Raw genomic sequence first — 27,950 nt, forward strand, 5'->3', positions numbered from 1 at the left:
GGCATAGGAGTCTAGGATCCAGGATCTGGGTGCTGGGATCCCATGACCCAATGGTTGGGGCATAGGAGTCTAGGATCCAGGATCTGGGTGCTGGGATCCCATGACCCAAAGGTTGGGGCATAGGAGTCGAGGATCCAGGATCTGGGTGCTGGGATCCCATGACCCAATGGTTGGGGCATAGGAGTCTAGGATCCAGGATCTGGGTGCTGGGATCCCATGACCCAAAGGTTGGGGCATAGGAGTCTAGGATCCAGGATCTGGGTGCTGGGATCCCATGACCCAAAGGTTGGGGCATAGGAGTCTAGGATCCAGGATCTGGGTGCTGGGATCCCATGACCCAATGGTTGGGGCATAGGAGTCTAGGATCCAGGATCTGGGTGCTGGGATCCCATGACCCAGTGGTTGGGGCATAGGAGTCTAGGATCCAGGATCTGGGTGCTGGGATCCCATGACCCAGTGGTTGGGGCATAGGAGTCTAGGATCCAGGATCTGGGTGCTGGGATCCCATGACCCAGTGGTTGGGGCATAGGAGTCTAGGATCCAGGATCTGGGTGCTGGGATCCCATGACCCAAAGGTTGGGGCATAGGAGTCTAGGATCCAGGATCTGGGTGCTGGGATCCCATGACCCAAAGGTTGGGGCATAGGAGTCTAGGATCCAGGATCTGGGTGCTGGGATCCCATGACCCAAAGGTTGGGGCATAGGAGTCGAGGATCCAGGATCTGGGTGCTGGGATCCCATGACCCAATGGTTGGGGCATAGGAGTCTAGGATCCAGGATCTGGGTGCTGGGATCCCATGACCCAAAGGTTGGGGCATAGGAGTCTAGGATCCAGGATCTGGGTGCTGGGATCCCATGACCCAATGGTTGGGGCATAGGAGTCTAGGATCCAGGATCTGGGTGCTGGGATCCCATGACCCAGTGGTTGGGGCATAGGAGTCTAGGATCCAGGATCTGGGTGCTGGGATCCCATGACCCAATGGTTGGGGCATAGGAGTCTAGGATCCAGGATCTGGGTGCTGGGATCCCATGACCCAATGGTTGGGGCATAGGAGTCTAGGATCCAGGATCTGGGTGCTGGGATCCCATGACCCAAAGGTTGGGGCATAGGAGTCGAGGATCCAGGATCTGGGTGCTGGGATCCCATGACCCAAAGGTTGGGGCATAGGAGTCGAGGATCCAGGATCTGGGTGCTGGGATCCCATGACCCAAAGGTTGGGGCATAGGAGTCGAGGATCCAGGATCTGGGTGCTGGGATCCCATGACCCAATGGTTGGGGCATAGGAGTCGAGGATCCAGGATCTGGGTGCTGGGATCCCATGACCCAATGGTTGGGGCATAGGAGTCTAGGATCCAGGATCTGGGTGCTGGGATCCCATGACCCAATGGTTGGGGCATAGGAGTCTAGGATCCAGGATCTGGGTGCTGGGATCCCATGACCCAATGGTTGGGGCATAGGAGTCTAGGATCCAGGATCTGGGTGCTGGGATCCCATGACCCAAAGGTTGGGGCATAGGAGTCTAGGATCCAGGATCTGGGTGCTGGGATCCCATGACCCAGTGGTTGGGGCATAGGAGTCTAGGATCCAGGATCTGGGTGCTGGGATCCCATGACCCAGTGGTTGGGGCATAGGAGTCTAGGATCCAGGATCTGGGTGCTGGGATCCCATGACCCAGTGGTTGGGGCATAGGAGTCTAGGATCCAGGATCTGGGTGCTGGGATCCCATGACCCAAAGGTTGGGGCATAGGAGTCTAGGATCCAGGATCTGGGTGCTGGGATCCCATGACCCAATGGTTGGGGCATAGGAGTCTAGGATCCAGGATCTGGGTGCTGGGATCCCATGACCCAAAGGTTGGGGCATAGGAGTCGAGGATCCAGGATCTGGGTGCTGGGATCCCATGACCCAAAGGTTGGGGCATAGGAGTCGAGGATCCAGGATCTGGGTGCTGGGATCCCATGACCCAAAGGTTGGGGCATAGGAGTCGAGGATCCAGGATCTGGGTGCTGGGATCCCATGACCCAAAGGTTGGGGCATAGGAGTCGAGGATCCAGGATCTGGGTGCTGGGATCCCATGACCCAAAGGTTGGGGCATAGGAGTCGAGGATCCAGGATCTGGGTGCTGGGATCCCATGACCCAAAGGTTGGGGCATAGGAGTCGAGGATCCAGGATCTGGGTGCTGGGATCCCATGACCCAATGGTTGGGGCATAGGAGTCTAGGATCCAGGATCTGGGTGCTGGGATCCCATGACCCAATGGTTGGGGCATAGGAGTCTAGGATCCAGGATCTGGGTGCTGGGATCCCATGACCCAATGGTTGGGGCATAGGAGTCTAGGATCCAGGATCTGGGTGCTGGGATCCCATGACCCAGTGGTTGGGGCATAGGAGTCTAGGATCCAGGATCTGGGTGCTGGGATCCCATGACCCAATGGTTGGGGCATAGGAGTCGAGGATCCAGGATCTGGGTACTGGGATCTCGTGACCAAACAGTAGGGATCCTGTGGTTGGATCATCAGTCTCCAGTGGCAGAGGTGTGGGGGGTGAGGGATTGGGAGGACGGGCTCCGGGTCCCTCACCTGGACGTGACCCCCAAGGCCTGCTTCATGTTCTCGTAGACCACATAGGAGATGCTTACAGCTGGAATAACCTTCATGAAGTTGGGGGCGATCCCCCGGTAGAGGCCCCGCATGCCCTCCTGGGACAGGATGTGACGTAGCAGACCCAGCATGGACAGCTGGGGGCCACCCTCGATGGAGGCTGGGAGGGGGCGGGGGGGGCACCAGGTAAGCCCAACGTTCCCCTTTCACTTCCCCCTCCTACCCCCAGGGTTGGGCCAGGTGGTGTCATTGCAGCAGGAGGGAAGGAGGTTAGACTAACAGTGGGACCTACCACTCAGAGTCGAGACTTGTATTGACCTTGGAACTGGCTGCTCACCTTTTTGCCCCAAGTTTGGGGACAATTAGAAATGGAGCAGGTATGGGTGTGCAAGGTGAGAAAGGACAGAAATGTCCTCCTCCTGGAGCCAGGTTCCCTCCCTCCTTTCCCAGCTGACTCCTACTCATATTCCCAACCCCTATCCCAGAGCCAGCTCCCCAGGGGACTCCTCCTTGGTGCTCCAGTCTAAGTCAGGCTCCTCCCTGCCCTCCACCCACTTTTTGTTTTTTAGACGGAGTTTCGCTCTTGTTGCCCAGGCTGGAGTGCAATGGTGCAATCTCGGCTCACTGCAACCTCCGCCTCCCGGGTTCAAGCAATTCTCCTGCCTCAGCCTGCCAAGTAGCTGGGATTACAGGCATGCGCCACCTTGCCCGGCTAATTTTTTTGTATTTTTAGTAGAGACGGGGTTTCTCCATGTTGGTCAGGCTGGTCTCCAACTCCCAACCTCAGGTGATCCATCCGCCTCGGCCTCCCAAAGTGCTGGGATTACAGGCGTGAACCACCACACCCGGCCCTTGAACTCTTAACCTCAGGTGATCCGCCCACCTTGGCCTCCCAAAGTGCTGGGATTACAGGCGTGAGCCACCTCACCCGGCCCTTGAACTCTTAACCTCAGGTGATCCGCCCACCTCGGCCTCCCAAAGTGCTGGGATTACAGGGGTGTGCCACCATGCCCAGCCCTTTTTTTTTTTTTTTTTTGAGACAGAGTTTTCACTCCTGTTGCCCAGGCTGGAGTGCGATGGCACGAACTTGGCTCACTGCAACCTATGCCTGCTGGGTTCAAGTGATTCTCCTGCCTCAGCCTCTCGAGTAGCTAAGATTACAGGCGCCTGCTATCACACCCGGCTAATTTTTGTATTTTCAGTAGAGATGGGATTTAGCCATGTTGGTCAGGCTAGTCTCGAACTCCTGACCTCAGGTGATCCACCCACCTAGGCCTCCCAAGGTGCTGGGATGGCAGGCGTGAGCCACTACCCCTGGCTCCCACCCACTTTTTTGAGACAGGGTCTCACTCTGTCACCCAGGCTGGAGTGTGGTGGCATAATCATAGCTCACTGCAGCCTCAAGTGATCCTCCGGCCTCAGCCTCCCAAGTAGTTTGGACTACAGGCACCTGCCACCACGCCTGGCTAATTTATTTCTTCATTTTTTAAAAAAAGATGGGGTCTTGCTATGTTGCCTGGGCTGGTCTCAAACTCCTGGACTCAAATGATCCTTCCTCTTTGGCCTCCTAAAGTGCTGGGATTACAGATGTGAGCCACTGTGCCCGGCCTCCTTCTCCCCTTTATACAACCCTAAATCAATACTTAATTCCAGAATGATTTATTTAGCATCTTCCTTCCTCTCCGGCCTGTGAGCTCTATGAGGGTGGGGACCGTGTCCGTCTTGTACACTGACACATCTCCAGTGAAAATCACAAAACACAAACACTAAAATTCTCAAGAAAATTCTCAAAACAGATTCAGGGAGAATGGGAGGGTAGTGGTGGAGGGGACGGGGGAAATAATTCATAAAAGAAAAATACAGACAAAAACAATAACCACTCTGGCCCTGACTGCTCCCTACCTGTTCCTAGCCTCCCGCTCACGATAACCCAGGCTTACAAATTAAGAGTTCAAGTTACCAGCCTGGAAATGCTAGACATTTGCCAGCAACGACATCCCAACTAAGTCTGCAAGGTATCTCTTCCTGTAACCACTGCACCTGTTATCCTAGTTAATCCTCAGCTCCATGAAAGTAAAGGACTCCCATTTCAATGTCACAAATGGGGAAACGGAGGCCCAGAGAAGCCCATCGAAATCCAGGAGGGTCCCAGCCCAGGGCTGTACTTGGGAGAAGCTGGGGCCCAAGCGATGAGACTCCCCCTGCCCCATCCTCCCGCCCAGGCCTCACCTTGTGCCTGCATGCGGGTCCGGACCAGGGCCAGGGGGTAACTGGCTATCTGGCCGCAGGTGCTGGATATGGTACCGCAGGCCAGGAGCACGAGGATGCCTGGGTCTGCCGAGTCGTGGCAGTACTGCTGAAGCCACCAGTTCTTCAGAGTCTGGAGTGGAGAAGGGAGTACGGAGGGTTGGGGTGGGTGACCCTAGGACCCTGGCTTCAAAGGCCTGCTGGCCGGTTCTGTATCCCATGACAGGTGCTACTAGCTGAGCACTTGGTACCTCCTAGGGGCCGGGCCAGCCCTTTCCCTGCGTCCCCTCACCCAGTCCTCATCTGGACCCTCTCTGGTAGGTGGAATAAGGGTCCCCTGTACTGACTATGCCCTAATCTCTGGAACCTGTGCATATGTTACCCAAGATGACACAAAGGACTTTGCAGATGGGATTCAATTAAGGATCTTGAGATGAGATTATTTTGGATTATCTGAGTGGCCCAATGCCATCACAAGGGTCCTTCTTTTTTAAAAAATTATTATTATTATTTTGAGATGAAGTCTTGCTCTGTTGCCCAGGCTGGAGTGCAGTGGTGTGATCTTGGCTCACTGCAATCTCCACCTCCCGGGTTCAAGCGATTCTCTTGCCTCAGCCTCCCGGGTAGCTGGGACTACAGGTGCGTGCCACCACACCTGGCTAATTTTTTGTATTTTTAGTAGAGACAGGGTTTCACCGTGTTGCCCAGGATGGTCTCAATCTCCTGACCTTGTGATCCGCCTGGCTCAGCCTCTCAAAGTGCTGGGATTACAGGAATGAGCCACCGTACCTGAATGAGCCACCGTACCTGGCCTAATTATTTTTCTTTTTACAGAGATGGAGTGTCACTATGTTGCCCAGGCTGGTCTTGAACTCCTGGGCTCAAGCGATCCTTCCCCCTCGGCCTCCCAAAGTGCCGGGATTACAGGCATGAGCCACCATGCCTGGCACAAGGCCCCTTCTTTTTTTTTTTCAGAGACGGAGTTTCGTTCTTGTTGCCCAGGCAGGAGTGCAATGGTGCAATCTCGGCTGACTGCAACCTCCGCCTCCTGGCTTCAAGCGATTCTCCTGCCTCAGCCTTGAAGTAGCTAGGATTACAAGCGTGTGCCATCACGCCCGGCTAATTTTTGTATTATTAGTAGAGATGGGGTTTCACCATGTTGGCCAGAGTGGTCTCAAACTCCTGACTTCAGGTGATCCACCTGCCTCGGTCTCCCAAAGTGCCCAAAGGCATGAGTCACCATGCCCAGCACAAGGGCCCTTCTAAGAGTTAGAAAAGTAGGTGTAAAGACAGAAGCAGAAGCAAGAGAGAGATTGGAAGATGCTATGCTGCTGGCTTTGAAGATGGAAGAAGGGACCACAAGCCAAGGAGTGCAGGCGGCCTCTAGAAGCTTTTTCAAGGCAACGAAACAGATTTTCTCCTGGAGCCTCCAGAAGGAACGCAGCCCTACCAACATCTCGATTTTATAAAGCCCAGTAAGACCCCCATTTTGGATTTCTGACCTCCAGAACTGTAAGGATAGTGTTGTTCTAAGACACTAAGTTTATAACTTGTTTGCTTGCAAGAAGGGTAAAGAATAAATTAAAAACAGCAACAGCAACAAAAGGCCGGGCATGGTGACTCACGCCTGTAATCCCAGCACTTTGGGAGGCCGAGGCAAGAGGATCGTTTGAGCCCAGGAGCCTGAGACCAGCCTCGGAAACATAGCAAGACTCTGTCTCTACAAAAACAAACAAACACACAAACAAACAAACAAACAAAAACTGGATGTGATGGTGCATGCCTGTGGTCCCAGCTACTCAGGAGGCTGAAGTGGGAGGATTGCTTGAACCCAGGAATTCAAGGCTGTAATGAGCCGTGATGCACTCCAGCCTGGGCGACAAGAGTGAGACTCAGTATCAAAAAAAAAAGGTCGGGCCTGGCGTCTCACACCTGTAATCCCAGTGCTTTGGGAGGCTGAGATGGGTGGATCACTTGAGGTCAGGAGTTCGAGACCAGCCTGGCCAATATGGCGAAACTCCGTCTCTACTAAAAATACAAAAATTAGCCGGTGTGGTGGCAGGCACCTGTAATCCCAGCTACTCAGGAAGCTGAGGCAGGAGAATCGCCTGAACCGGGGAGGCGGAGGTTGCAGCGAGGCAAGATCACACCACTGCACTCCAGCCTGGGCAATAAGAGCAAGACTGTCTCAAAAACAAACAAACGAACAAAAAAACACTCTCCAACGACACTGCCTGTGGCAGATGCTGTGAGTACACCACCTTCATCCCTTCCCACTCCAATTCAGACCTGCTGACTTCTTACTGCCAACATTTACCCAAAGACTTTGCTTGTGGACTTTCTCTGAACGCAGGCCAGCCGGCTCTGACCACTTAGGAATGGGCAGGAAGCCCTGGGAAATTAGCATCTCCAGATGCAACCTTCAAAAGACTGACCTGGTGGATCAATACCCCAGCTCCCTCATCTCTCTGGTGCAGCATGTCCTATGCTGCCTCCCACAGATCTCTAGAGGGCTGGAACTCCATTTGCTAGGAATAATAACTTGCTTGATAACATACTGTTACGGGTTGAATCATGTCCCTCCTTTGGGGGGGAACATGTTGATGTCCTAACCCCCAGTATCTTAGAAGGTGACATTCTTTGGAAATAGGGTCTTTGCAGATCTAATTAGTTAAGATGAGTAGGGTAACAGGGTAGACCCTTAGTCCAGTATGACTGGTGTCCGTAGAGGAGAAAGACAGAGACACACACAGAGAAAGACAGCCAGGTGACAGCAGAGGCAGAGATTTGAGTGAATGTATCTACAAGCCAAAGAATGTCCAGGGTTGCTGGGAACAAGCAGAAACTGAAAGAAGGAAGGAAGGATTCTCCCCTACACGTTTGAGAGGGAGTATGGCTCTGCTGACACCTTGATTTTGCACTTCTGGCCTCTGGAACTGTGAGACAATAACTTTCTGTTGTTTTAAGCCAACCAGTTTGTGATACTTTGTTACAGCAGTCCTAGGAAACTAACATACTCATACTGTGTGCATTGACTCCCTGTCTCATTACCTCCCCAATAAATCACTTGCCCTCACGTCCCAGTTTCAGGGTCTGTTTTGGAAGGATCTCAAACTAAGACCCAAACTATTATTATTATTATTGAGACAGGGTCTCGCTCTGTCACCCAGGCTGGAGTGCAGTGGTGAAATCTTGGCTCACTGCAACCTCCGCCTCCTGGGCTCAGGTGATCCTCCCTACTTCAACCTCCCGAGTAGCCAGGATTACAGCTGTGCACCACCACACCCGGCTAATTATCTTTATTTTTATTTTACTATTATTTTTTGAGACACAGTCTCACTCTGTCGCCCGGGTTGGAGTGCAATGGCACCATCTCGGCTCACTGCAACCCTACCTCCCAGGTTCAAGTGATTCTCCTGCATCAGTCTCCTGTGTAGCTGGGATTACAGGCTTATGCCACTGGGATTACAGGCATGTGCCACCAGGCTTGGCTAATTTTTTGCTTTTTTTTGAGACGGAGTCTCGTTCTGTCGCCCAGGCTGGAGTGCAGCGGCACAATCTCAGCTCACTGCAACCTCCACCTCCTGGGTTCAAGAAATTCTCCTGTCTCAGCCTCCCAGGTAGCTGGGATTGCAGGCACACACAACCACGCCCGGCTGATTTTTGTATTTTTAGTAAAGACAGGGTTTAACCATGTTGGCCAGGCTGGTCTCCAACTCCTGACCTCAAGTGATCCGCCTGCCTCTCCCTCCCAAAGTGCTGGGATTACAGGAGTGAGCCACCATGCCCGGCCCTATTATCTCTATTTTATAGAAAAGAAACTGAGGCTCAGGGGAAGTTACTTGCCCAAAGCTACAAAATAAAGATGAGAACCAACATTCACAGCTGCATGTGAATCTAGAACTGTGCACCTGAAGACTTTAGGGTGGCTAATCCCTTCTGAAGCCTTCTGCCAAGGTGACTGTAAGAACAAGAACTTCTTTGCTTTGCGGCTGGGAGAGGCTTACAGGTTTCATTTCCTATGCCAATTCTAATCCACCAGAAATTGCTGCCTGAAACTGGAATTGTGTTGAGCGGGACTCAGTGCTATGATGTATTAGTAATGCCTAGCCCAGGCACAGACTGGGTAAAATAGGCAAGTACTTAACATTATTGCCTTTGCAATTTTAGAAGCCTTCTTTTGGGTCTAGAACAGCACTTGCCAAATAGATGTTTAATGGGTTATTATTAAGATCAATCTGTTGAAAAGAAGTTCTAAAGACGGCCGGGTGTGGTGGCTCATGCCTGTAATCCCAGCATTTTTTTTTTTTTTTTTGAGATGAAATCTCGCTCTCTCACCCAGGGTGGAGTGCAGTGGCGCGATCTTGGCTCACAGCAAACTCCGCCTCCTGGGTTCAAGCGATTCTCCTGTCTCAGCCTCCCGAGTAGCTGGGATTACAGGTGCCCACCACCACGCCCAGCTATTTTTTGTATTTTTAGTAGAGATGGGGTTTCACCATGTTGGCCAGGATGGTCTTGATCTCTTGATCTTGTGATCCACCCCCCTCAGTCTCCCAAAGTGCTGGGATTACAGGTGTGAGCCACTGCGCCTGGCAATTCCAGCATTTTGGGAGGCCGAGGTGGTCGGATCACTTGAGGTCAGGAGTTCAAGACCAGCCTGGCCAACATAGTGAAACCCCGTCTCTACTAAAAATACAAAAATTAGCCTGGCGTGGTGGCGCACACCTGTAATCCCAGCTACTCGGCAGGCTGAGGCAGGAGAATTGCTTGAATCTGGGAGGCAGAGGTTGGAGTGAGCTGAGATCGCACCACTGCACTCCAGCCTGGGTGACAGAGTGAGACTCTGTCTCAAAAAAAATAAAATAAAAAAAAAGTTCTAAAGACTAGATTAATGTGGCCAGCAGTGGGTTAGAAACAAAAAAAGTTAAATCACTTTACTGAGAGACTTCTTGGAGCCTTTAAGGGACAAACACAGATTTTGAAACTCCAAGAGGATAAAACGTTTCTAAAACCTCTTAGACTTCTAAAGTCCCTTTTTGGGTAAAGAATGCATTAAATAATAAGACTGTGTCTTCTTTCTTTCTTTCTTTCTTTCTTTTTTTTTTTGAGACAGGATCTTGCTCTGTTGCTGAAGCTGGAGTGCATTGGCATGATCACAGCTCACTGAAACCTCTGCGTACTGGGCTCAAGCAATTCTCCTATCTCAGCCTCCTGAGTAGCTGGCACTACAGGTGTGCACCACCACACCTGGCTATTTTTTTTTTTTTTTTTTTTGAGACAGAGTCTTGCTCTGTCACCCAGGCTGGAGTGCAGTGGCACGATCTCAGCTCACTGCAAGCTCCGCTTCCCAGGTTCATGCCATTCTCCTGCCTCAGCCTCCCGAGCAGCTGGGATTACAGGTGCCCGCCACCATGCCTGGCTAATTTTTTGTATTTTTAGTAGAGATGGGGTTTCACCATGTTGGCCAGGATGGTCTCGATCTCCTGACCTTGTGATCCACCTGCCTCGGCCTCCCAAAGTGCTGGGATTACAAGTGTGAGCCACCGTGCCTGGCCACCTGGCTAATTTTTAAATTGTTTTACAGAGACTGGTCTCGAACTCCTGGGCTCAAGCAATCCTCCCACCTCGGCCTCCCAAAGTGCTGGGATTACAGGCACAAGCCACTGCTCCTGGCCGCATCTTATTTCTACTCACAACTCTTTTTTTTTTTTTTTTTTTTGAGATGGAGTTTCACTCTGTCACCTGTGCAGTGGCAAGAACTCGGCTCACTGCAACCCCCACGCCCCGCCCTGGGTTCAAGCGATTCTCCTACGTCAGCCTCCTGAGTAGCTGGGATTATAAGTGCCCGCCACCACGCTCGGCTAATTTTTGTATTTTTAGCAGAGCTGGGGTTTCACCATGTTGGCCAGGCTGGTCTTGAACTCCTGACCTCAGGTGATCCACTGGCCTCGGCTTCCCAACGTGCTGGGATTATAGCTGTGAGCCACCGTGACCGGCCTCTACTCATACCTCTTAATGGCTTCCTATTTTACTTAGACGACCCTGTACCCTGCCCTGATCAGTCCCCCCCAGACACCTAAGACTTCCACTCCTCCAAAAGGCCGTATTTGTTCCTGCTTCCGGACCTGGGTACTAGATTTGTGCATGCTCCCTTGTGATAATACGCCCAACCCATGGCTTCAATGTCACCTTCTTGGAGGTGTTCCTCAACCCCCCTCCCGCCCACTGTTACTGAAGATGACAAATCCTGTCTTGTGATCTTCTGAGAGCTTTTCTAGGAGCTGAAGCTATCTTATTTGCTGGTTGATTGCCTGCCTTGTTTATGGGAATGGGCATTCCAGGGTGGCAGGGACCATGCTGGTCTCATTCAACACCACAACTGCCACAATCCGCACAGTGCCTAGCACAGAGTAGATGGTCAGTAAATAGTCACTAAGCGAATGAGTGAACAACAAAATGAAGGAACAAATGAATGAGTGAGCAACGGTCTTGTCTCATTTGGTTGTCTACATGCCAGGTGCTGGGGAGGGCAGGTAAGGATGGCAGGAACAGAGTCTATTAGATCAGAATCAGCTACGTAATTTGCAGGATCCGTGCACAATGTAAAAGGGTGGGGGTCCCTTGTTCAAAAATTATTGGCCAGGCGTGGTGGCTCACACCTGTCATCCCAGCACTTTGGGAGGCTGAGGTGGGGGGATCCCCTAAGGTCAGGAGTTTGAGACCAGCCTGGGCAACATGGTGAAACCCTGTCTACTAAACATACAAAAATTAGCCAGGCGTGGTGGCAGGCACCTGTAATCTCAGCTACTCGGGAGGCTGAGGCAGGAGAATTCCTTGAACCTGGGAGGTGGAGGCTGCAGTGGGCCGAGATTGCGCCACTGCATTCCAGCCTGGGCGACAGAGTGAGACTCTGTCTTGGGGGAAAAAAAAAAAATTAAGAATTTCAGGCCTGGCATGGTAGTTCACACCTGTAATCCAGCACTTTGGGAGGCCAAGGCGGGTGGATCACTTAAGGTCAGGAGTTTGAGACCAGCCTGGCCAACATGGTGAAACCCTGTCTCTACTAAAAATACAAAAATTAGCCGGGCATGGTGATGCATGCCTGTAATCCCAGCTACTCGGGAGACTGAGGCAGGAGAATTGCTTGAACCCAGGAGATGTAGGTTGCAGTGAGCCGAGATCGCGCCATTGCACTCCAGCCTGGGCGACAGGAGCGAGACTCCGTCTCAAAAAAAAATAAATAAATAAAAATAATTTCAAGACAGCAGCAGCAGAGCGTTACACCAAGCACAGGGCCCTTCCGAGCATGGGGCTCTCTGCGACTTCACAGGTCACATGCCCATGAAGCAGGCCCTGTCTTGCATACAAAGATTTTGGGGGGAACGCTTGGGGACATCCAGGACCATGCTAATTGGGGGAGACCCGGTGATCCCACTAGAAGGTAAAAGCAACAGATGAGGTCCCTGGAAGAGAAACAGCCAAGAACTGTCTGCACCTGCCTGTGTTGATAAAGGTCTCAAGATGCTGGTGATTAGGTGTGGTTCTTATGGTAACAGCAGATGCTCAAATGCGCAGGCCCTGAAGATGACATTGGCTTAGAGACAGCGGCTGGGTCTGATACTTGCTTCGGGGAAGTTGGGTGTCTTTGAGACTCATCTTTGCCTGCCTTTTTTCTTTTTCTTTTTCTTTTTTTTTGAGAAGGAGTCTCGCTCTGTTGCCCAGGCTGCAGTGCAGTAGCTCTGTCACCAGGCTGGAATGCAGTAGCGGGATGTTGGCTCACTGCAACCTCCGCCTCCCAGGCTCAAGCAATTCTCATGCCTCGGCCTTTTGGAGTAGCTGGGATTACAAGCACACATCACCATGCCCGGCTAATTTTTGTAATCTTTGCCTGATCTTATGTTTGTCAGCTAGAGTGGTCCCTGACTTTCAGGTGACCCCGGAAGGCTGAGCTGCTAATCAAAAGTAAGTGGAGAAGTGGGAGAGTCCAATACCTGGAAGGGTTCCCCAGGATTCCCAGGGCCAAGGTGCTCCTCACCTCATAACTGCCTTTCTCTAACTATAGCAGGTCAACTGAGCCAGCCCCAGGGGAAGGGGAAGGGGTGTCCTGTGGGTAAATCCCAGAGGGGAGCAGGGAAAGAGGGGCACGCTGCTCACAGACCTCGTAGACGGCCAGGTCGATGCCCGCATAGGGGATGATGCCCAGCACGTTGGGGAGGTAGCCGCGGTAGAAGGCACGGGGCCCCTCCCTCTCCAGGATCCGCCTGGCGCAGTCCAGCAGCCCCTTATACTGGCCCGTCCGGCGCAAGGTCAGCCGCGTCTTCAGCACCTGGGGAGAACCTGGTTATCCCTGGAAAAGCTGTCCCACCAAATCGCTACATCCAGGAATGAAGACACCTAGAAATAGCTACTCCTGAAAACAGATGCCCTGAGAACAACCGAATTTTAAAAACCACCTACTCTAGAATCTTCTGCTATCCCCAAATCCCTATACCTAGAAATAGTTACACCTACCAAAGTGCACACATGTGGCACCACCAGTAACTGTCTCCTGATATCTTTCTTTTATTTTTTGGTCATTTCTGTAGAGATGGGGACTCGCTACGTTGCCCGTGCTGGTCTTGAACTCCTGGGCTCAAGTGATCCTCCCCTCTCCATCTCCCAAAGGACTGGGGTTACAGGCATGAGCCATCATGCCCAGACCTCCAGTATCTTGTTCCCTTCTGCTTTCATATCAGAAACTGTAACTTTCAGCAAGCACACAGCCACTAGAAAGAAAAATGACATTTCCCAGATGCCCTGGGTATGTGGCTATGTCACTATGTCCTAGCCAAAGAAATAGAAGGAAGAGAAAGAGGTACACATAAGGTTCAGAAAGCATCCTTAGAGGTGGGGAGGTGTTTCCTTTTTTATTGCTTCTTCCTTCTTGGCTGGAGTGTGGAATGTGATGAACGGAGCACAAGCAGCCACATTGGTCCATGAGGTTGTGTAACAACAAGATAGACAGAAAGAACCTGCATCGCTGACACTCTGAAGCTACCATCCCAGCCTGAAATGCTCATCTGTAGACTTTGTTGATGTGATTGAAGCTTTTTTTTTTTTTTTTGAGCTGGAGTCTTGCTTTGTTGCCTAGACTGAGTGCAGTGACACGATCTTGGCTCACTGCAACCACCGCCTCCCAGGTTCAAGCCATTCTCCTGCCTCAGCTTCCTGAGTGTCTGGGATTACAGGTGCCCACCACCATCCCCAGCTAATTTTTGTATTTTTAGTAGAGACGGTATTTCACCATGTTGGTCAGGCTGGTCTCGAACTCCTGACCTCAGGTGATCCACCTGCCTCGGCCTCCCAAAGTGCTGGGATTACAGGTGCTAGACATCGCACCCAGCTGACATGATTTAAGTTTTCTGTCACTTTCAGAATCCAAACAATACACTTCATAACCTGAAACCTGAAATAATTTATCTGAAAACATGTAGCTAGCACAGTCTATCCTTAGAAGAGGCATATTCATAAACAGTTGGTGACACCTAGACACGACGTCCCTGGGAACTTGCACCCTATCCTTAGAAGATGCAGATTTATAAACAGCTGGCTCCTATGACTACCATCCAAACAAGGATAACCGACACTACCTTCCCCAGAAATTATATCTCAGTTGTAATACCCAGACAGGCTACACATGAAATTACATTACTCTGATGAGCTATACTCCAAATCAGAGAGAGACAAAGGTAAAATCCCAATGGATATTGTGAAATGCAGAGTGAGATGGGTACAGCAGGCCCCCCACCCTGCCATGGGGCCTCCGCTGGGGTCCCTCCTTCTCACCTCCATAGGGTAAATGATGGTTTGGGCTGTGGCACCAGCCAGGGAGCCAGCCACGAAGCGCTCCTGCACATGCAGTGTCTCCTGCTGCCCCAGGATGGCCCTCTTGATCTGAGGCGGGGAGACACAGGGATGGGTAGGACCATGGGGGTTGAACCTTCCTTGCACTCCACTGTTCTCCTGGCTTCCAAAGAACTGGCCCGCTGCGGGCATTCATGCAGAGGAGCAGATGCCTGATCCTGGGGACCTGTGTTCACCACCCACCCCCAAGCCAATCCCGTAAATCTTTATGTACAGCCCAGTCTTCCCTATGGCAAGCACATTCCTCCCTGTACCTGCCCTCACCTGTTCATAGGCCATGAACTTGATAGCTGACTCAGGGGCAATCTTGAGTACATTAATACCATTGCCGCGCCACAGGGAGCGGATGCCTCCCTCAAGGACCATGCTTCGAAGCCCCCCAAGGATGTTCAGCCGGTTGGTCTTTGAGGCATGGACCTGAATGGGGAGACAACAGCTTGGAGGTCCCCTCCCAGGTGTCAGGCCTGGGGGAGGGGGCAGGTCTCTCCAGAGCCCCTCACCTGCATGAAGACCTTGAGGCGGTCCAGAGGGGCCGTGCCTGTCCGTGACACGGCACCTGCCACTGCGCCGGCCACCAGCTGCTTCCACCACATGCCCGTCAGCTTCTCTTGCTTTGAGAACTCGTCTGGCACCGTCAGGCACTCGCCAATGTCCAGGACCTGAAGATACAGGTGTTGGGGGTGTCATGCCATGGTGGGGACAGGGAGATGTGACTCAGTCCTAAATAGGGGAGTCTCCTCTATGAATCCTAGGATACCCTAGAGTCTGCCAATGACTCTTGCTTGGAGACCCCAGAAGAGTCCTGTTGGGTCCTACCAGGTGTCACCAAAGCATCTAACCTAGCAGCCTCCTTAGAAGATCCCAATATCCTACTAAATCCCACCAAAGGATCTGCCAAATCCCACTAAAGGATCCTATTCAAGTATCTGCCACATAAAGATCCCTCCAGGCTAGATGTGATGCCTCACATCTGTAGTCCCAGCACTTTGGGAGGCCCAAGTGGGAGAATCCCTTGGGGCCAGGAGTTCAAGACCAGCCTGGGCAACATAGCAAGATCCCCTCTCTACAAAAATTGGCCGGGCATGTGCCTGTAGTCCCAGCTACTCAGGAGGCCAAGATGGGAGGATTGCTTGAGCCCAGGAGTTTGAGGCTACAACGAGCTATGATCACACCACTGCATTTCAGCCTGGGAAACAGAGTAAGACCTTGTCTGTAACAGCAAAAAAAGATCCCTCCAGGGCAAATGAGATTCTACTGAAGGATCCCACTCAAGGGTTTTCCATATAATGATTCCAAAAGATCCCTTCAGGGCCATACAAGATCTTACCAGGCACCTCCCCTATAAGGACCCCAGCAGATCCTTCTCAGGGACCCACGAAATCTCACAGGGATCTCCTCCACATGGAGTCCCCGTGCAGGAATCATTTCCTGTCTAGAATTTCTAACCGAGGTCCCCATGAATCCTCTGGGATGGGAGTCTCTGGATCTCCACAGAGGTTCTCACCAGATCCCACAGACGGATCCCCCTCCAGATGCCATCAGATCCTACCAGACACATTGCTCATAGATATTTCACCCAGGAACTAGGGATCTAGAGCAAACCCCCACTACCCTCTCTAGTGGCTCCCACTGGATCCTCTGAAGACCGTGGTTTTTTTTTTTTTTTTTTTGAGACGGAGTCTGGCTCTGTCACCCAGGCTGGAGTGCAGTGGCACGATCTCGGCTCACTGCAAGCTCCCGCCTCCTGGGTTCACGCCATTCTCCTGCCTTAGCCTCCCTAGTAGCTGGGACTACAGGTGCCTGCCACTACGCCTGGCTCATTTTTAAAATATTTTTGTAGAGACGGGGTTTCACCATGTTAGCCAGGATGGTCGCGATCGCCTGACCTCGTGATCCGCCCACTTCGGCCTCCCAAAGTGCTGGGATTTTAGGCGTGAGCCACTGCGCCTGGCCAAGACCGTGGTTTTTGAACGATTCTGTTCAGCAGTAGAATCTTTTATCCAGGCAGAGAACCCAGCAGAAGGGAGCTGTGTGGGTGGAAGGTGGGAGGCCTTGTACCCCATCTGGTGAGCTCTTTCTTCCCTGCACCCGCAACCCCCACATGCTGTCCCCAGAGGCCCCGATGTAAGTCTCAAGGGCTGCGCTTCAATCAGACAGCAGAGATGTCCCAAATGGGACCCTTGAACCCTAAGTGGAGGAAGAGAGGAACAGACCCTCATCCGTCAGCTGCTGCCAGTGCCTTCTCCTTCTGGAAAGTCCTGGCCCAGCCCATCCAAGCCCTGGGGAGATCGGAGCAAGGCCCCCCTGGGGAAGAGGGCACAGCCTTCAGCCGGGGAAAGCCACTCCCACCTCACCGTGGAATGCTTCCAGAAATACAGCACGTCCTCCACATTTTCCAGCGAATGCAACAGGAAGTGGTCGCGCCATTCTTGCCAGTCAATGGTCATTGTGCCGTCTCGGTCCATGCTGGGGGGAAGAAAGGGGGTGGAGGAGGACAGGTTCAGTGCCCGGGGGTGGGCTAGGCTGGGGTGAAGTTCTGCTAGGTTTTGCAGTTTGGGAGGTTCAAGTCCTCATATCAACCCTATTAGAGACGTAGCAGTATTACCATCATTTTCTTTTTTCTTTTTTTTTTTTTTGAGACGGAGTCTTGCTCTGTTGCCCAGGCTAGAGAGCAATGGTGCGATCTCAGCTCACTGCAACCTCTGCCTCCTGGGTTCAAGAGATTCTCCTGCCTCAGCCTCCCATGTAGCTGGGACTACAGGTGCACACCACCATGCCCAGCAAATTTTTGTATTTTTAGTAGAGACAGGGTTTCACCATATTGGCCAGGATGGTCTCGATCTCTTGACCTCGTGATCCACCTGCCTCGGCCTTCCAAAGTGCCAGGATTGCAGGCGTGAGCCACCATGCCCGGCCATATTACCCTCATTTTCTAGAGGGGGAAACTGGGGCTGAGAGAGGCAACTGGTCCCAGATCTATCTGGCTTCAATTTGAATTTTTCTTTCTTTTTTTTTTTTTTTCCAGACGGAGTCTCACTCCGTCACCCCGGTTAGAGTGTCCTGGCCTGATCTTGGCTCACTGCAACCTCCGCCTCTTGGGTTTAAGGGATTCCCGTGCCTCAGCCTCCCCAAGTAGCTGGAGTTACAGGCATGTACCACCACGCATGGCCAATGTTTGTATTTTTAGTAGAGATGGGGTTTTACCATGTTGGCCAGGCTGGTCCCCAACTCCTGACCTCAGGTGATCCACCTGCCTCAGCCTCCCAAAGTGCTGGGGTTACAGATGTGAGCCACTGCGCCTGGCCAGATCTGTCTGACTTCAAAGCCCCAACCTCTCAGCTGTATCCTCCTTGGGACTGGGTCTGGAGCCCAGAAGACAGAGATGGCCAAGGGGTCACTGCGTCCTGAGTTACTTTGGATTCCAGACCCCCAGCGACTCACCTGTGCAAAATTTTCTCAGCCTGCTCCAGCGAGATGGAAATGCCCAGAGCTCGGAAACTCTGTTGGATCTCAGAGACATCAATGTGACCTGGGGAGGGGGCCGGAGGTGGGGAAGGATGTGCGTGTGAGGACACCTGGGGAACCCCAGGACCAAGGATCAGAACAGCTTGGAATGGAGGTGGTCTAGCAAGATCAGGGGCTCCAGAAACCTAGGAGGAGGTTTGCAGTAGGGCTGTGGGGGGACCCCTGACTCACTGGGGTCAGAGAGGTGGAACTGGGAAATACTGGGGGGGCTTCTCTGTTCTGTGAATGAATGAAGGAATCCAGGGGTAATTGTAGGGGTCTCTATGCCATGGGGGATTGAGAGGCAATATCCACAACCCAGATGCTGCTATGAAGGGATCTCTGTCCCACAGGGGACCCAGGAACAGCATGGGGTATCTTTGCCCCCTAGAAAAATCTAAGGATAATTATCGGGGTTCTGCCCCAGTAGGGAAAGGAGGTGGGATGGGCTGGCTGGGCCTCGAACCACCTAGCTAGGGGGTGAGGAGCGCTCCTGAAATAGCCTATGAGTCATCGGGGAGAAGCGGCCCTCCCCCTCTCCTCCTAGCGCTGCCAGTTCTAACCCCACTGATGTCTCTAGGGCCCCCAAAGCCCTATCCCTTGGGGCCTGCAGGCAGGTCGCCCGACCTTACCATCCTGGTTCCGGTCAAGACTGTGAAACATGAGCAGCAGACGCTGTTCTCGCTCCTGCAGATAGCGGGAAAATTCCTCCAGGTCGAGCCCGCCATCTGGGTCAGCATCACCCTCAGAGGAGATACCCTGACAGAGGGAAAGGGGATAGAGGTGGCTCCAGGAACCTGCTCCTGATCTGGAGGGGACGCATGTCACCTTATGCCTTAGGAACCCAGAGCCCCCAGCGCCTTGAGGAAGGGGATAGAAGACGTCACCCCACTTCTCCCTCAGTCAGCTAACTTCTCAGCCAGATCCCTACAGCCACCACAGGTCTGTGTGGTGGGTGTGAGTGGTCTAGTTTTCCTGGTGAGCAAACTGAGGCTCTGCAAGGTCAAGTCACCAGTTCAAGGTCACAGAACCAGGAAATGGTAACCTCAGTTCTCATCTGTAAAGCCTGTACTTCCAGCTGTCTCTTGTTTTTATTTTTTGTTATTTTTTTAGGTATCTCATTCCTGTTGAACCCAGCTGCCTCTTAAAAAACCCTGTCCACATGGGGGACCCAGGGGTTCCCTTTGGAGGAAGCCCTGGGCGATGTGGGGCAGGAGAGAACCAAGCGGAGTGGCTGAGGCCTTGGTTTTTCCCATTTGGGAAGTGGGAGGTTGGACCGCTCTCAGGGATGCTGTGGTTCTCTTAGAGCGATCTGGGGCTACAGGTGTGGGAAGGGCCTGCAAAGTGGAGGTGGGGGCGGCGGGAGGAAAGTCTTGTTATAGGTGCATTCCCAGCTGCGGGTGACCGCAGACAGGATTGGGTCCCTGGCTGGGGCAGCCCGGGACAGTGAGCCAGGCCCGTGAACGGCCCATGAAAGGGCAGGCCAGGGAATGTAAACACAGGGATCGGGGCGGCTGCAGGCCAGGGCAGTAGGTGCCCAGAGGATGGAGGGTGTGTCTCCTGGAGGTGAGAGCAGGGCACGTCATGGGCTGTGCAGTCCGGAGGAGGGTGTGTCCCGGGCAGTGGGCAGGAAAGCGCCCCCATCTCTTCCCAGGCAGACGCCCCCTGCCCCGCAGCAGGGGGATCGGGTTTTGGCCGCGGAACTGCAGGCTTGGGGCCTCGGCGTCCCTGTCTTGAGCGATCCCGTTAGGCCAAACACGAGTGGGTAGGGGGAAGGAGACAGAGACACAGGTTCTGGAGTCCAGCCACAGGTAGTCCCTGGTGGCTCCGGCCGCCCAATTCAGGGGCCTGGGTAACCGGGAGCGGGCGGGGCCGGGAGGGGAGGAGGTCCCTGGGGGTGGGGGTACCTGTTGGGCGCCGGGGTCTGGGTTGCCCCCGCCCAGCCTGGCCAGCCCCTGGCGCAACTCGTGCACGTCCACGCGGCCATCCTTGTTACTGTCCAGCTCCTCGAACAGGCGACCCCAGCGCTGCCGCCGCTCCGCGTCGCCCGGGCTCCCCCGCATGGCGCCCGCCCGGGGGGGAGGGGAGGCCCGGTAGCGGCGGCCTCAGTGGGGGCTTCGCGGCTCCCCCTCCCCCCCCGGGACCCCGCAGGGTCAGCTCCCGCGGCCGCCGGCTCCGCAGCCTCCGCGCAGCCCGCTCGGCTCTGGCACTTGCGGGAGGTGGTGACGGCTAGCCGTCGCCGCCGGCGCCAGAACTTGCGTCTCCTCCCCCGACCCGCATTGGGGGGAGGGGACCGAGGGCGGAGCTGGGGGCGTGGGGAGGGAATGTCTGGGATGGTCTGGTATTGCACAGCCGAGGAACACCAGAGTTCCTTCTGGGAAGACGGGCTAGGGAGCTCAGTGGTCTCAGGTCTGGTTTCAGAGTTCCGCCTCTGCGTGCCTCAGTTTACCCTTTCCCCCTTTGCCCAAGGGGGCAAGGTAGAGCGCTGTCGGGGATTGGGTTTCATAATCCCCTTCCACTTGACCTCCCCGCCACACCCACTAATCTTCAGGAACTCAAGTTCTCGCTTTTCCCAGACGCACGCAAGAACCCTGCACCATCTCGCTCGCTCTCTGCCCGCCCGCACCTTACACCTTCTCCGCTCGGCCGCAGAAACAGAAGATCCAGGCGCGATGCTCTCCCACTGTCCCTTCCTCCCGCCCGCGCGCTTCCTTTCTCGGTTCCCACTCTGACTGGGAAACAGAAAATCAACGCGCGGCGCGGCTGCAAAGTCGGTTTCCTATTGGTCAGCGCCTCCTGGGCTGAGCCCGCCCGCCCCGCCTCTTCTCCCACCTAGGCGGGGCCTCCCCGCGGACCCCCGACTGCCTCCAGCCCGCAGTCCCACCGCCTGCCAGGAGATCTTAAAGGGGCCGCGGCCGCAATCAGACGCTGAGCGGCTTGGGGAGGGGGTGGCTCAGTGACCCGGGCGCGGGGTTGAGGATCCCAGTGGTCGAGCGCTGGAGGCAGGGCCCCAGCCTGTCGCACTCGCTGCACCTGCGGAATGTCCCTACTGCTAGTTTCAGGCGCAGTTTCTCGATCCACCATTAGGGGGAAGGGAGCCCAGACCACTTGACAGCGGATAATCATAACAAATCTCACTTTGATTCAGTGCTTTGCACATGCCAGGGCTTTTACTCACCTCTCGAGTCGTCTTTGCCAAAACCCTATAAGGTAGGTGATACTGGCGTTCGCACTTTGCAGAAAAGGAAGCGGAGGTTAAGTCATTCTCCCCAGTCCTGATGACCACTAAGGGGCAAAACAGGGTTTAAAGAGATCTGGGATCCTTAACCATCACTCTATACCCTAGAAAGAATTAATTATCTTTTTTTTTTTTTTTGAAACGGAGTTTCGCTGTTGTTGCTCAGGCTGGAGTGCAATGGCGCGATCTTGGCTCACTGCAACCTCCGCCTCCCGGATTCAAACGATTCTTTTGCCTCAGCCTCCCGAGTAGCTGGGATTACAGGCGCCCGCCACCAAACCCAGCTAATTTTTGTATTTTTAGTGGAGACGGGGTTTCACCATGTTGGCCAGGCTGGTCTCGAACTCCTGACCTCGTGATCCGCCCGCCTCGGCCTCCCAAAGTGCTGGGATTATAGGCGTGAGCCACCGCACGCAGCAGTGAGTTTTTTTTTTTTTGAGACGGAGTTTCGCTCTTATTGCCCAGGCTGGAGTGCAATGGCACGATCTCAGCTCACCACAACCTCTGCCTCCCGGGTTCAAGCAATGCTCCCGCCTCAGCCTCCCAAGTAGCTGAGATTACAGGCGCACACCACCACGCCCGGCTAATTTTTGTATTTTTAGTAGAGACGGGGTTTCACCATGTTGGTTAGGCTGGTCTCAAACTCCTGACCTCGTGATCCGCCCACCTCGGCCTCCCAAAGTGCTGGGATTACAGGCATGAGCCACCATGCCCGACCGCAGCCGTGAGTTTTGTATTTTTATTAGAGACGGGGGGGGGGTTTCACCTGTGGACCAGGCTGGTCTCGAACACCTGACCTCAGATTATCCTCCTGCTTCAGCCTCCCAAAGTGCTGGGATTACAGGCGTGAGTCACCGTGCCCGGCCTGGCCTAATTATTCTTTAATCATCACTCGTCACTCAAGGGTCCTCAGGAGGGGGTCTTGTTATTATCATCATCCTTTATCCAAAGATACAGCATTGGCCGGTCTCGGTGGCTTAGGCCTCTAATTCTAGCAATTTGAGAGGCCGAGATGGGAGGATCGCTTGGGGTCAGGAGTTTGAGACAGGCCTGGGCAATATAGCAAGACCGCCAACTCTACAAATAATAATAATAATAATTAATTTTTTTAAAAAGGAAAGAAAACAAAGATACAGTCGTGAGGGCATATTTAGTTCACACCCAGCCTCTGCCTAGACAGGTGTGCTGGAACAGGTGTGCCCCAGACAGTCTCTTCTAAGAGGCTCCCCAGCAGAGGTTTTCATTTACAGTTGTTCCTTGCAGGTGCCATACAGCATGGAGTGATACAGAGGTTTTTTTCCATGTAAGTGCCCCTAAATAGGTGTTTTCTCACAGATACATTCTTGACAGGTGGGCCTCAGTATATGTGAGCCCCTGCCCTGATGGTTTTACCTACAGTTGTGTGTCAATGTGAGTGTGCCCCGTGCAGATGTTCCAAGTTCTTCCCCTCACTTGAGCTCAATTCCATACAGGTGTTTCTCCTACAAGGTGCTTTCTCTTACCTCACAGGTATGTTTCTGAACAGGTTTCCCTCCACCCATGAATGCATTCTACAGTCTCCCGCCCCGTAGGTGTGTTTCAGTTAAGTATACACCCATCTGGGTATGTTTCCATACAACCGAGTCCCATACAGGTTTACGTAAATGCAGGTGTGTCTCATACAGGTATTTACAAGACAATGACACCCAGGAATTCCCCCAATGCAAGTGCCGTACATTTCATAGGTGAGCCATGCAGATATGTTCCTAAAACAGGTCTATTCCACATCAGAGCGCCTTAGTTAGCTGTTTGTGATGATAATGCAGGCGTGTTCTATAGAGATACTGTCCACCCTGGTGGTATGTATCCATTTGGTTATATTTCTTTTCTTTTTTTGACAGTCTTGCTCTGTCACCCAGGCTAGAGTGCAGTGGCGTGATCTCGGTTCACTGCAACCTCCGCCTCCAGGGTTCAAGCGATTCTCCTGCCTCAGCCTCCCAAGTAGCTAGGATTACAGGCGCCCACCACTACGCCAGCTAATTTTTGTATATTTTTTAGTGGAGACGGGGATTTCACCATCTTGGCTAGGCTGGTCTCGAACTCGTGACCTCGTGATCCACCTGCCTCGGCCTCCTAAAGTGCTAGGATTACAGGCGTGGGCCACCATGCCCAGCCTTGGCTAAATTTCGTATAGCTGTGATTCAATGCAGATTTTTTTTTTTTTTATGAGATGGAGTTTCACTCTTGTCACCCAGGGTGGAGTGCAATGGTGCAATCTCGGCTCACTGCAACCTCTGTCTCCTGAGTTCAAGCAATTCTCCTGCCTCAGCGCCCCCGGAGTGGCTGAGATTACAGGCACCTGCCACCACACCCGGCTAATTTTTGTATTTTTAGTAGAGACAAGGTTTCACCATGTTGGGCAGGCTGGTCTGGTTTCGAACTCCTGACGTCAGGTGATCCTCCTGCCTAGGCCTCCCAAAGTACTGGGATTACAGGCGTGAGCCGCCGCACCCGGCCATCTGTTTTCTGTATGTTCTTATATGTGAACACCTGTGCAGTTGTCTTCTGTACAGGTTTGGTTCCACACAGGTGTTTACCATACAGGTGTTTTTTTGTTTTTAAAATTTTTTTAGAGACAGGGTCTCACTTTGTCACCCAGGCTGGAGTACAGTGGTACAATCATAGCTCACTCACTGTTACCTCCACTCCTGGGCCCAATCGATCCTCCCACCTCAGCCTCCCAAGTAGCTGGGGCTACAGGTGCGTGCCATCACATCTGGCTAATTTTCTTATTTTTTGTAAATATGGGGCCTCCGTCGGTGGGCCAGGCTGATCTCGAACTCCTGGCCTCAAGTGATTCTCTTACTTCGGCCTTTCAAAGCGCTGGGATTACAGGATCACGCCACCGCCCCCGGCTTATTTTCTTCTTTTTATTTATTTGTTTATTTATTTATTTATTTTTTGTAGAGAATGAGGCCTCGCTGTGTTGCCCAGGCTGGTCTCGGACTCCTGGCCTCAAGCAATCCTCTTGCCTCGGCCTCTCAAAGTGTTGGGATTACAGGCGTGAGCCATTGCGCCTGGGCAGGTATTTTTTCTCATTAAGCGCTCCCCATCCAAGTCTGCCCTAGGCAGGAGTGCCTAGTGCACGGGTACATACATACCCCGTGCGTCTCCACACCTGTGCGCTCCCACAGATATGCTCGCAATGCAGGTGTAAGGTCCCCCTCACACCTGCGCGCTTCCGCGGTCTCCCTCCCCGCATCCCCATTAAGGGACTGGGGTCCCGTTACAGGTGCGCCCACAGCGCGGCCCCGCCCCCTTCTTGACTCCGCCCTCTCAGCGAGGCTCAGGTGCACAAGCCGGAAGTGCGCTCTCCCAGGTGAGTGACTAAACTTTCCGGGTCACGTGAGCGGGCGGAGCCGGTGGGGTCGGACCCACAGAACGACCGACGGACCGAGGGTTCGAGGGAGGGACACGGACCAGGAACCTGAGCTAGGTCAAAGACGCCCGCGCCAGGTAGGAAGGCAGGACGCACCGCTAGGCCTGCCCCCTCGCCCTTCCACCCTGCCCGTCCCGTCCCGTCCCGTCCCCTTCCTTTCCCCAGCCCAGGAACGCGCTCCTGGGAGTTAATCTTTAATCGCTGACCTCTGGCGGCTGGGGCGGGGCGGGACTCATGGGTGCCCTGGCGCCAGTTGTCTCTCCTGTGGGCCTGCGCCGGGGTCCCGACCCCGATCCCAACGCCTGGGCCTCTCCTTCTCCTGTCCCCAGGTGCCCCGTCGCAGGTGCCCCTGGCCGGAGATGCGGTAGGAGGGGCGAGCGCGAGAAGCCCCTTCCTCGGCGCTGCCAACCCGCCACCCAGCCCATGGCGAACCCCGGGCTGGGGCTGCTTCTGGCGCTGGGCCTGCCGTTCCTGCTGGCCCGCTGGGGCCGAGCCTGGGGGCAAAGTAAGTACCAGCTGAGAGCGCTGGAGGGGAGGGGTCTGGATTCCTGGATCTCTGCTGGGGACGTGGCTTAGAAGCGCTGGGTATCTGGGGCGCAGAGAGGGTCAAGAATTGGGGAGCGGGGAAGAAATACCTTGGGGAGGGGTCTACAGGGTTAGGGCTCGGGGGGATTAAGGTTTCTAGTTTCTTCCTTGGACACTGGGAGTTGGTCTAGGAGACCTGAGTTCCCCAGCGAGGTGGAATTGTGTGTTGGAGTGGGGGCTCCTAAGTAGGACTTGCGGGGAGGTAAGGGCTGCGTACCTGAGTCTTGGTATAGTGCAGGTGTTTTTGGGTGAACTGGGAGCTGGGAGGAGGCCTGCCGAGCTGGGTCGACCCGGTTGGCTGAAGGTGTAGACCCCAGTCATTCAGTCTTAGATTTGTTTTGGGAGCCTGTGGGGAGGTGTGAGTCAGACACTCCAGGGAAAAGCTAGGCCCGCCCAGATCCTTAAGGGCCCAGGGCCGAGAGGTGAGTAGGGGAGGGTTGGACTTCCGGACACCCTACTGGGCTCTGTGGGACTGGGTGGGGGGGGGGGGTGTCCTGGGGAGCAAACACCCAAGGGACAGGTCTTACCTGCAAGGCACCCATCATCTCTGTGCGAATGAAAGGCAGAGTTTGAATTGGGACCTGCTAGGGGGAGGTGAAGGGGAATGCCCAAAGCAGGTGCAGATGGGCGGGGATGGGAGAGAAAGATGGAGACTGAATTATTCTCTGCCTTCACCCTCCACAGTACAGACCGCTTCTGCAAATGAGAATAGCACTGTTTTGCCTTCATCCACCAGCTCCAGCTCCAGCTCCGATGGCAACCTGGTGAGTTGGAGGTATATGTGGGAAGATGGCAGCAAAGATGTTATCCAGGGGTCACACATATAGCATGTAGAGAGGACTAGACACCCCCTTCCCCCAGAGGTGGCAGGTCAGGGTGGCTTTGGAGAGCTCTAAGTAGGAGAGACCTGAAGTCTTAGACCAAGAAGACTAGGAGACCCTGGAGGGAGTGGGCAGGAATACCGTAGCTGTCAGATGTGTGGGCTCAGGAATTCCATATGCCTCTCAGGTGGGTGGGGGAGCAAGGAGCTCAGACTTGGTAGATGTGATGAAAGCAGGAGTCCCGGCCGGGCGCGGTGGCTCACGCCTGTAATCCTAACACCTTGGGAGGCCGAGTCAGGCAAATCATGAGGTCAGGAGTTTGAAACCAGCACGGCCAACATGGTGAAACCCTGTCTCTACTAAAAATACAAAAAATTAGCCAGGCGGGGTGGCACATACCTGTAATCCCAGCTACTTACCCTGTCTCTACTAAAAATACAAAAAATTAGCCAGGCGGGGTGGCACATACCTGTAATCCCAGCTACTTGGGAGGCTGAGGCAGGGAGAATCGCTTGAGCCCAGGAGGCGGAGGTTGCAGTGAACCGAGATTGTGACACTGCACTCCAGCCTGGGCAACAGAGCAAGACTCTGTCTCAAAAAAAAAAAAGAAAAAAAAAAAAGCCGGAGTCCCAGACATGGCAGGTGCTTGCGAGGGGTGTCCCGGACATGGCAGGTGGTGGGGAGCCTTTGCACCCCAGACAAGGTAGGTAGGGATCCAGGAAGCCCCAGTGTGGGGATCAGATCACCAAAAGTGGCAGATGTGTGTATGTGTGTGTGTGTGTGTTGTGGGGTAGGGGGTGATGAGGGGGATGCCATTCAGGTGGAGGTGGACAGGCTACCCAGGCTCAGGTGATTCACACCTGTCCCCTCTCTGCAGCGTCCGGAAGCCATCACTGCTATCATCGTGGTCTTCTCCCTCTTGGCCGCCTTGCTCCTGGCTGTGGGGCTGGCACTGTTGGTGCGGAAGCTTCGGGAGAAGCGGCAGACGGAGGGCACCTACCGGCCCAGTAGCGAGGAGCAGGTGGGTGCCCGCGTGCCACCGACCCCCAACCTCAAGTTGCCGCCGGAAGAGCGGCTCATCTGAACGCTGGGGCCTGCTGCAGCCACCAACACTGCCCAGGACTGCGGGTTGCTGGCTTGTACACCACAGCTGCCACCAAGACACCAGCCTCTGATGGCTCAGGAGGACTTGTGGGGAGAGGCTGGGGGCACCCACCTGGTGGGCTCTGTGCAGCATGTTGCCTCTGCTTGGCTGTGCCTGCAGCTCAGGGTGCTGGGGCTCGGGACCCACCCCCCTGCTTGCGGAACCAACTTTTCTCTGTGTGTCCAGCAGGCCCCACAACCCCCTCTCCTTTCTTTCAGTTCTCCCATGCAGCCGAGGCCCGGGCCCCTCAGGACTCCAAGGAGACGGTGCAGGGCTGCCTGCCCATCTAGTTCCCCTCTCCTGCATCTGTCTCCCTTCATTGCTGTGTGACCTTGGGGAAAGGCAGTGCCCTCTCTGGGCAGTCAGATCCACCCAGTGCTTAATAGCAGGGAAGAAGGTACTTCAAAGACTCTGCCCCTGAGGTCAAGAGAAGATGGGGCTATTTACTTTTATATATTTATATAAAATTAGTAGTGAGATGTAACAAAAGCTT

General features: G+C 53.9%; 2 protein-coding genes across 11 annotated transcripts; one reads left to right on the forward strand and one right to left on the reverse strand.

Moving 5' to 3' along the window:
- Positions 1 to 2,226: 2,226 nt before the first annotated feature.
- On the reverse strand, positions 2,227 to 20,460 carry SLC25A23 (solute carrier family 25 member 23). Of its 6 annotated transcripts, none has more exons than XM_055103879.2 (10): positions 20,159 to 20,460; positions 18,884 to 19,010; positions 18,189 to 18,276; positions 17,102 to 17,213; positions 15,248 to 15,406; positions 15,012 to 15,164; positions 14,670 to 14,777; positions 13,003 to 13,170; positions 4,827 to 4,977; positions 2,246 to 2,757 (listed from the first exon to the last, which is right to left on the reverse strand). In XM_055103879.2, exons 1-10 carry the CDS (start codon positions 20,312 to 20,314, stop codon positions 2,573 to 2,575), a joined length of 1,407 nt encoding a protein of 468 aa, XP_054959854.1. In that variant the 5' UTR covers positions 20,315 to 20,460; the 3' UTR covers positions 2,246 to 2,572. The 6 variants fall into 6 exon arrangements, with proteins under 6 accessions (XP_054959857.1, XP_054959858.1, XP_054959856.1 ...); XM_055103880.2 differs by lacking the exon at positions 2,246 to 2,757 and adding an exon at positions 2,840 to 4,335; XM_055103882.2 differs by lacking the exon at positions 13,003 to 13,170 and having other exon boundaries at positions 2,227 to 2,757.
- CRB3 (crumbs cell polarity complex component 3) lies at positions 19,017 to 27,946 on the forward strand. 5 transcript variants are annotated; one of them, XM_055103887.2, is made up of 6 exons: positions 20,650 to 21,461; positions 22,753 to 24,553; positions 24,761 to 25,412; positions 26,177 to 26,256; positions 27,191 to 27,334; positions 27,676 to 27,946. In XM_055103887.2, the coding sequence occupies exons 3-6, from the start codon at positions 25,142 to 25,144 to the stop codon at positions 27,745 to 27,747; spliced, it is 567 nt and encodes a 188-aa protein (XP_054959862.1). In that variant the 5' UTR covers positions 20,650 to 21,461; positions 22,753 to 24,553; positions 24,761 to 25,141; the 3' UTR covers positions 27,748 to 27,946. The 5 variants fall into 5 exon arrangements, with proteins under 5 accessions (XP_063456834.1, XP_054959865.1, XP_054959862.1 ...); XM_063600764.1 differs by lacking the exons at positions 20,650 to 21,461; positions 22,753 to 24,553 and adding an exon at positions 19,017 to 20,062 and having other exon boundaries at positions 25,237 to 25,412; XM_055103890.2 differs by lacking the exons at positions 20,650 to 21,461; positions 22,753 to 24,553 and adding an exon at positions 19,017 to 19,817.
- The last annotated feature ends 4 nt before the right edge of the window (positions 27,947 to 27,950 follow it).

Source organism: Pan paniscus, chromosome 20, assembly GCF_029289425.2.
Source record: "Pan paniscus chromosome 20, NHGRI_mPanPan1-v2.0_pri, whole genome shotgun sequence".
Classification (NCBI taxonomy): Eukaryota; Metazoa; Chordata; class Mammalia; order Primates; family Hominidae; genus Pan; species Pan paniscus.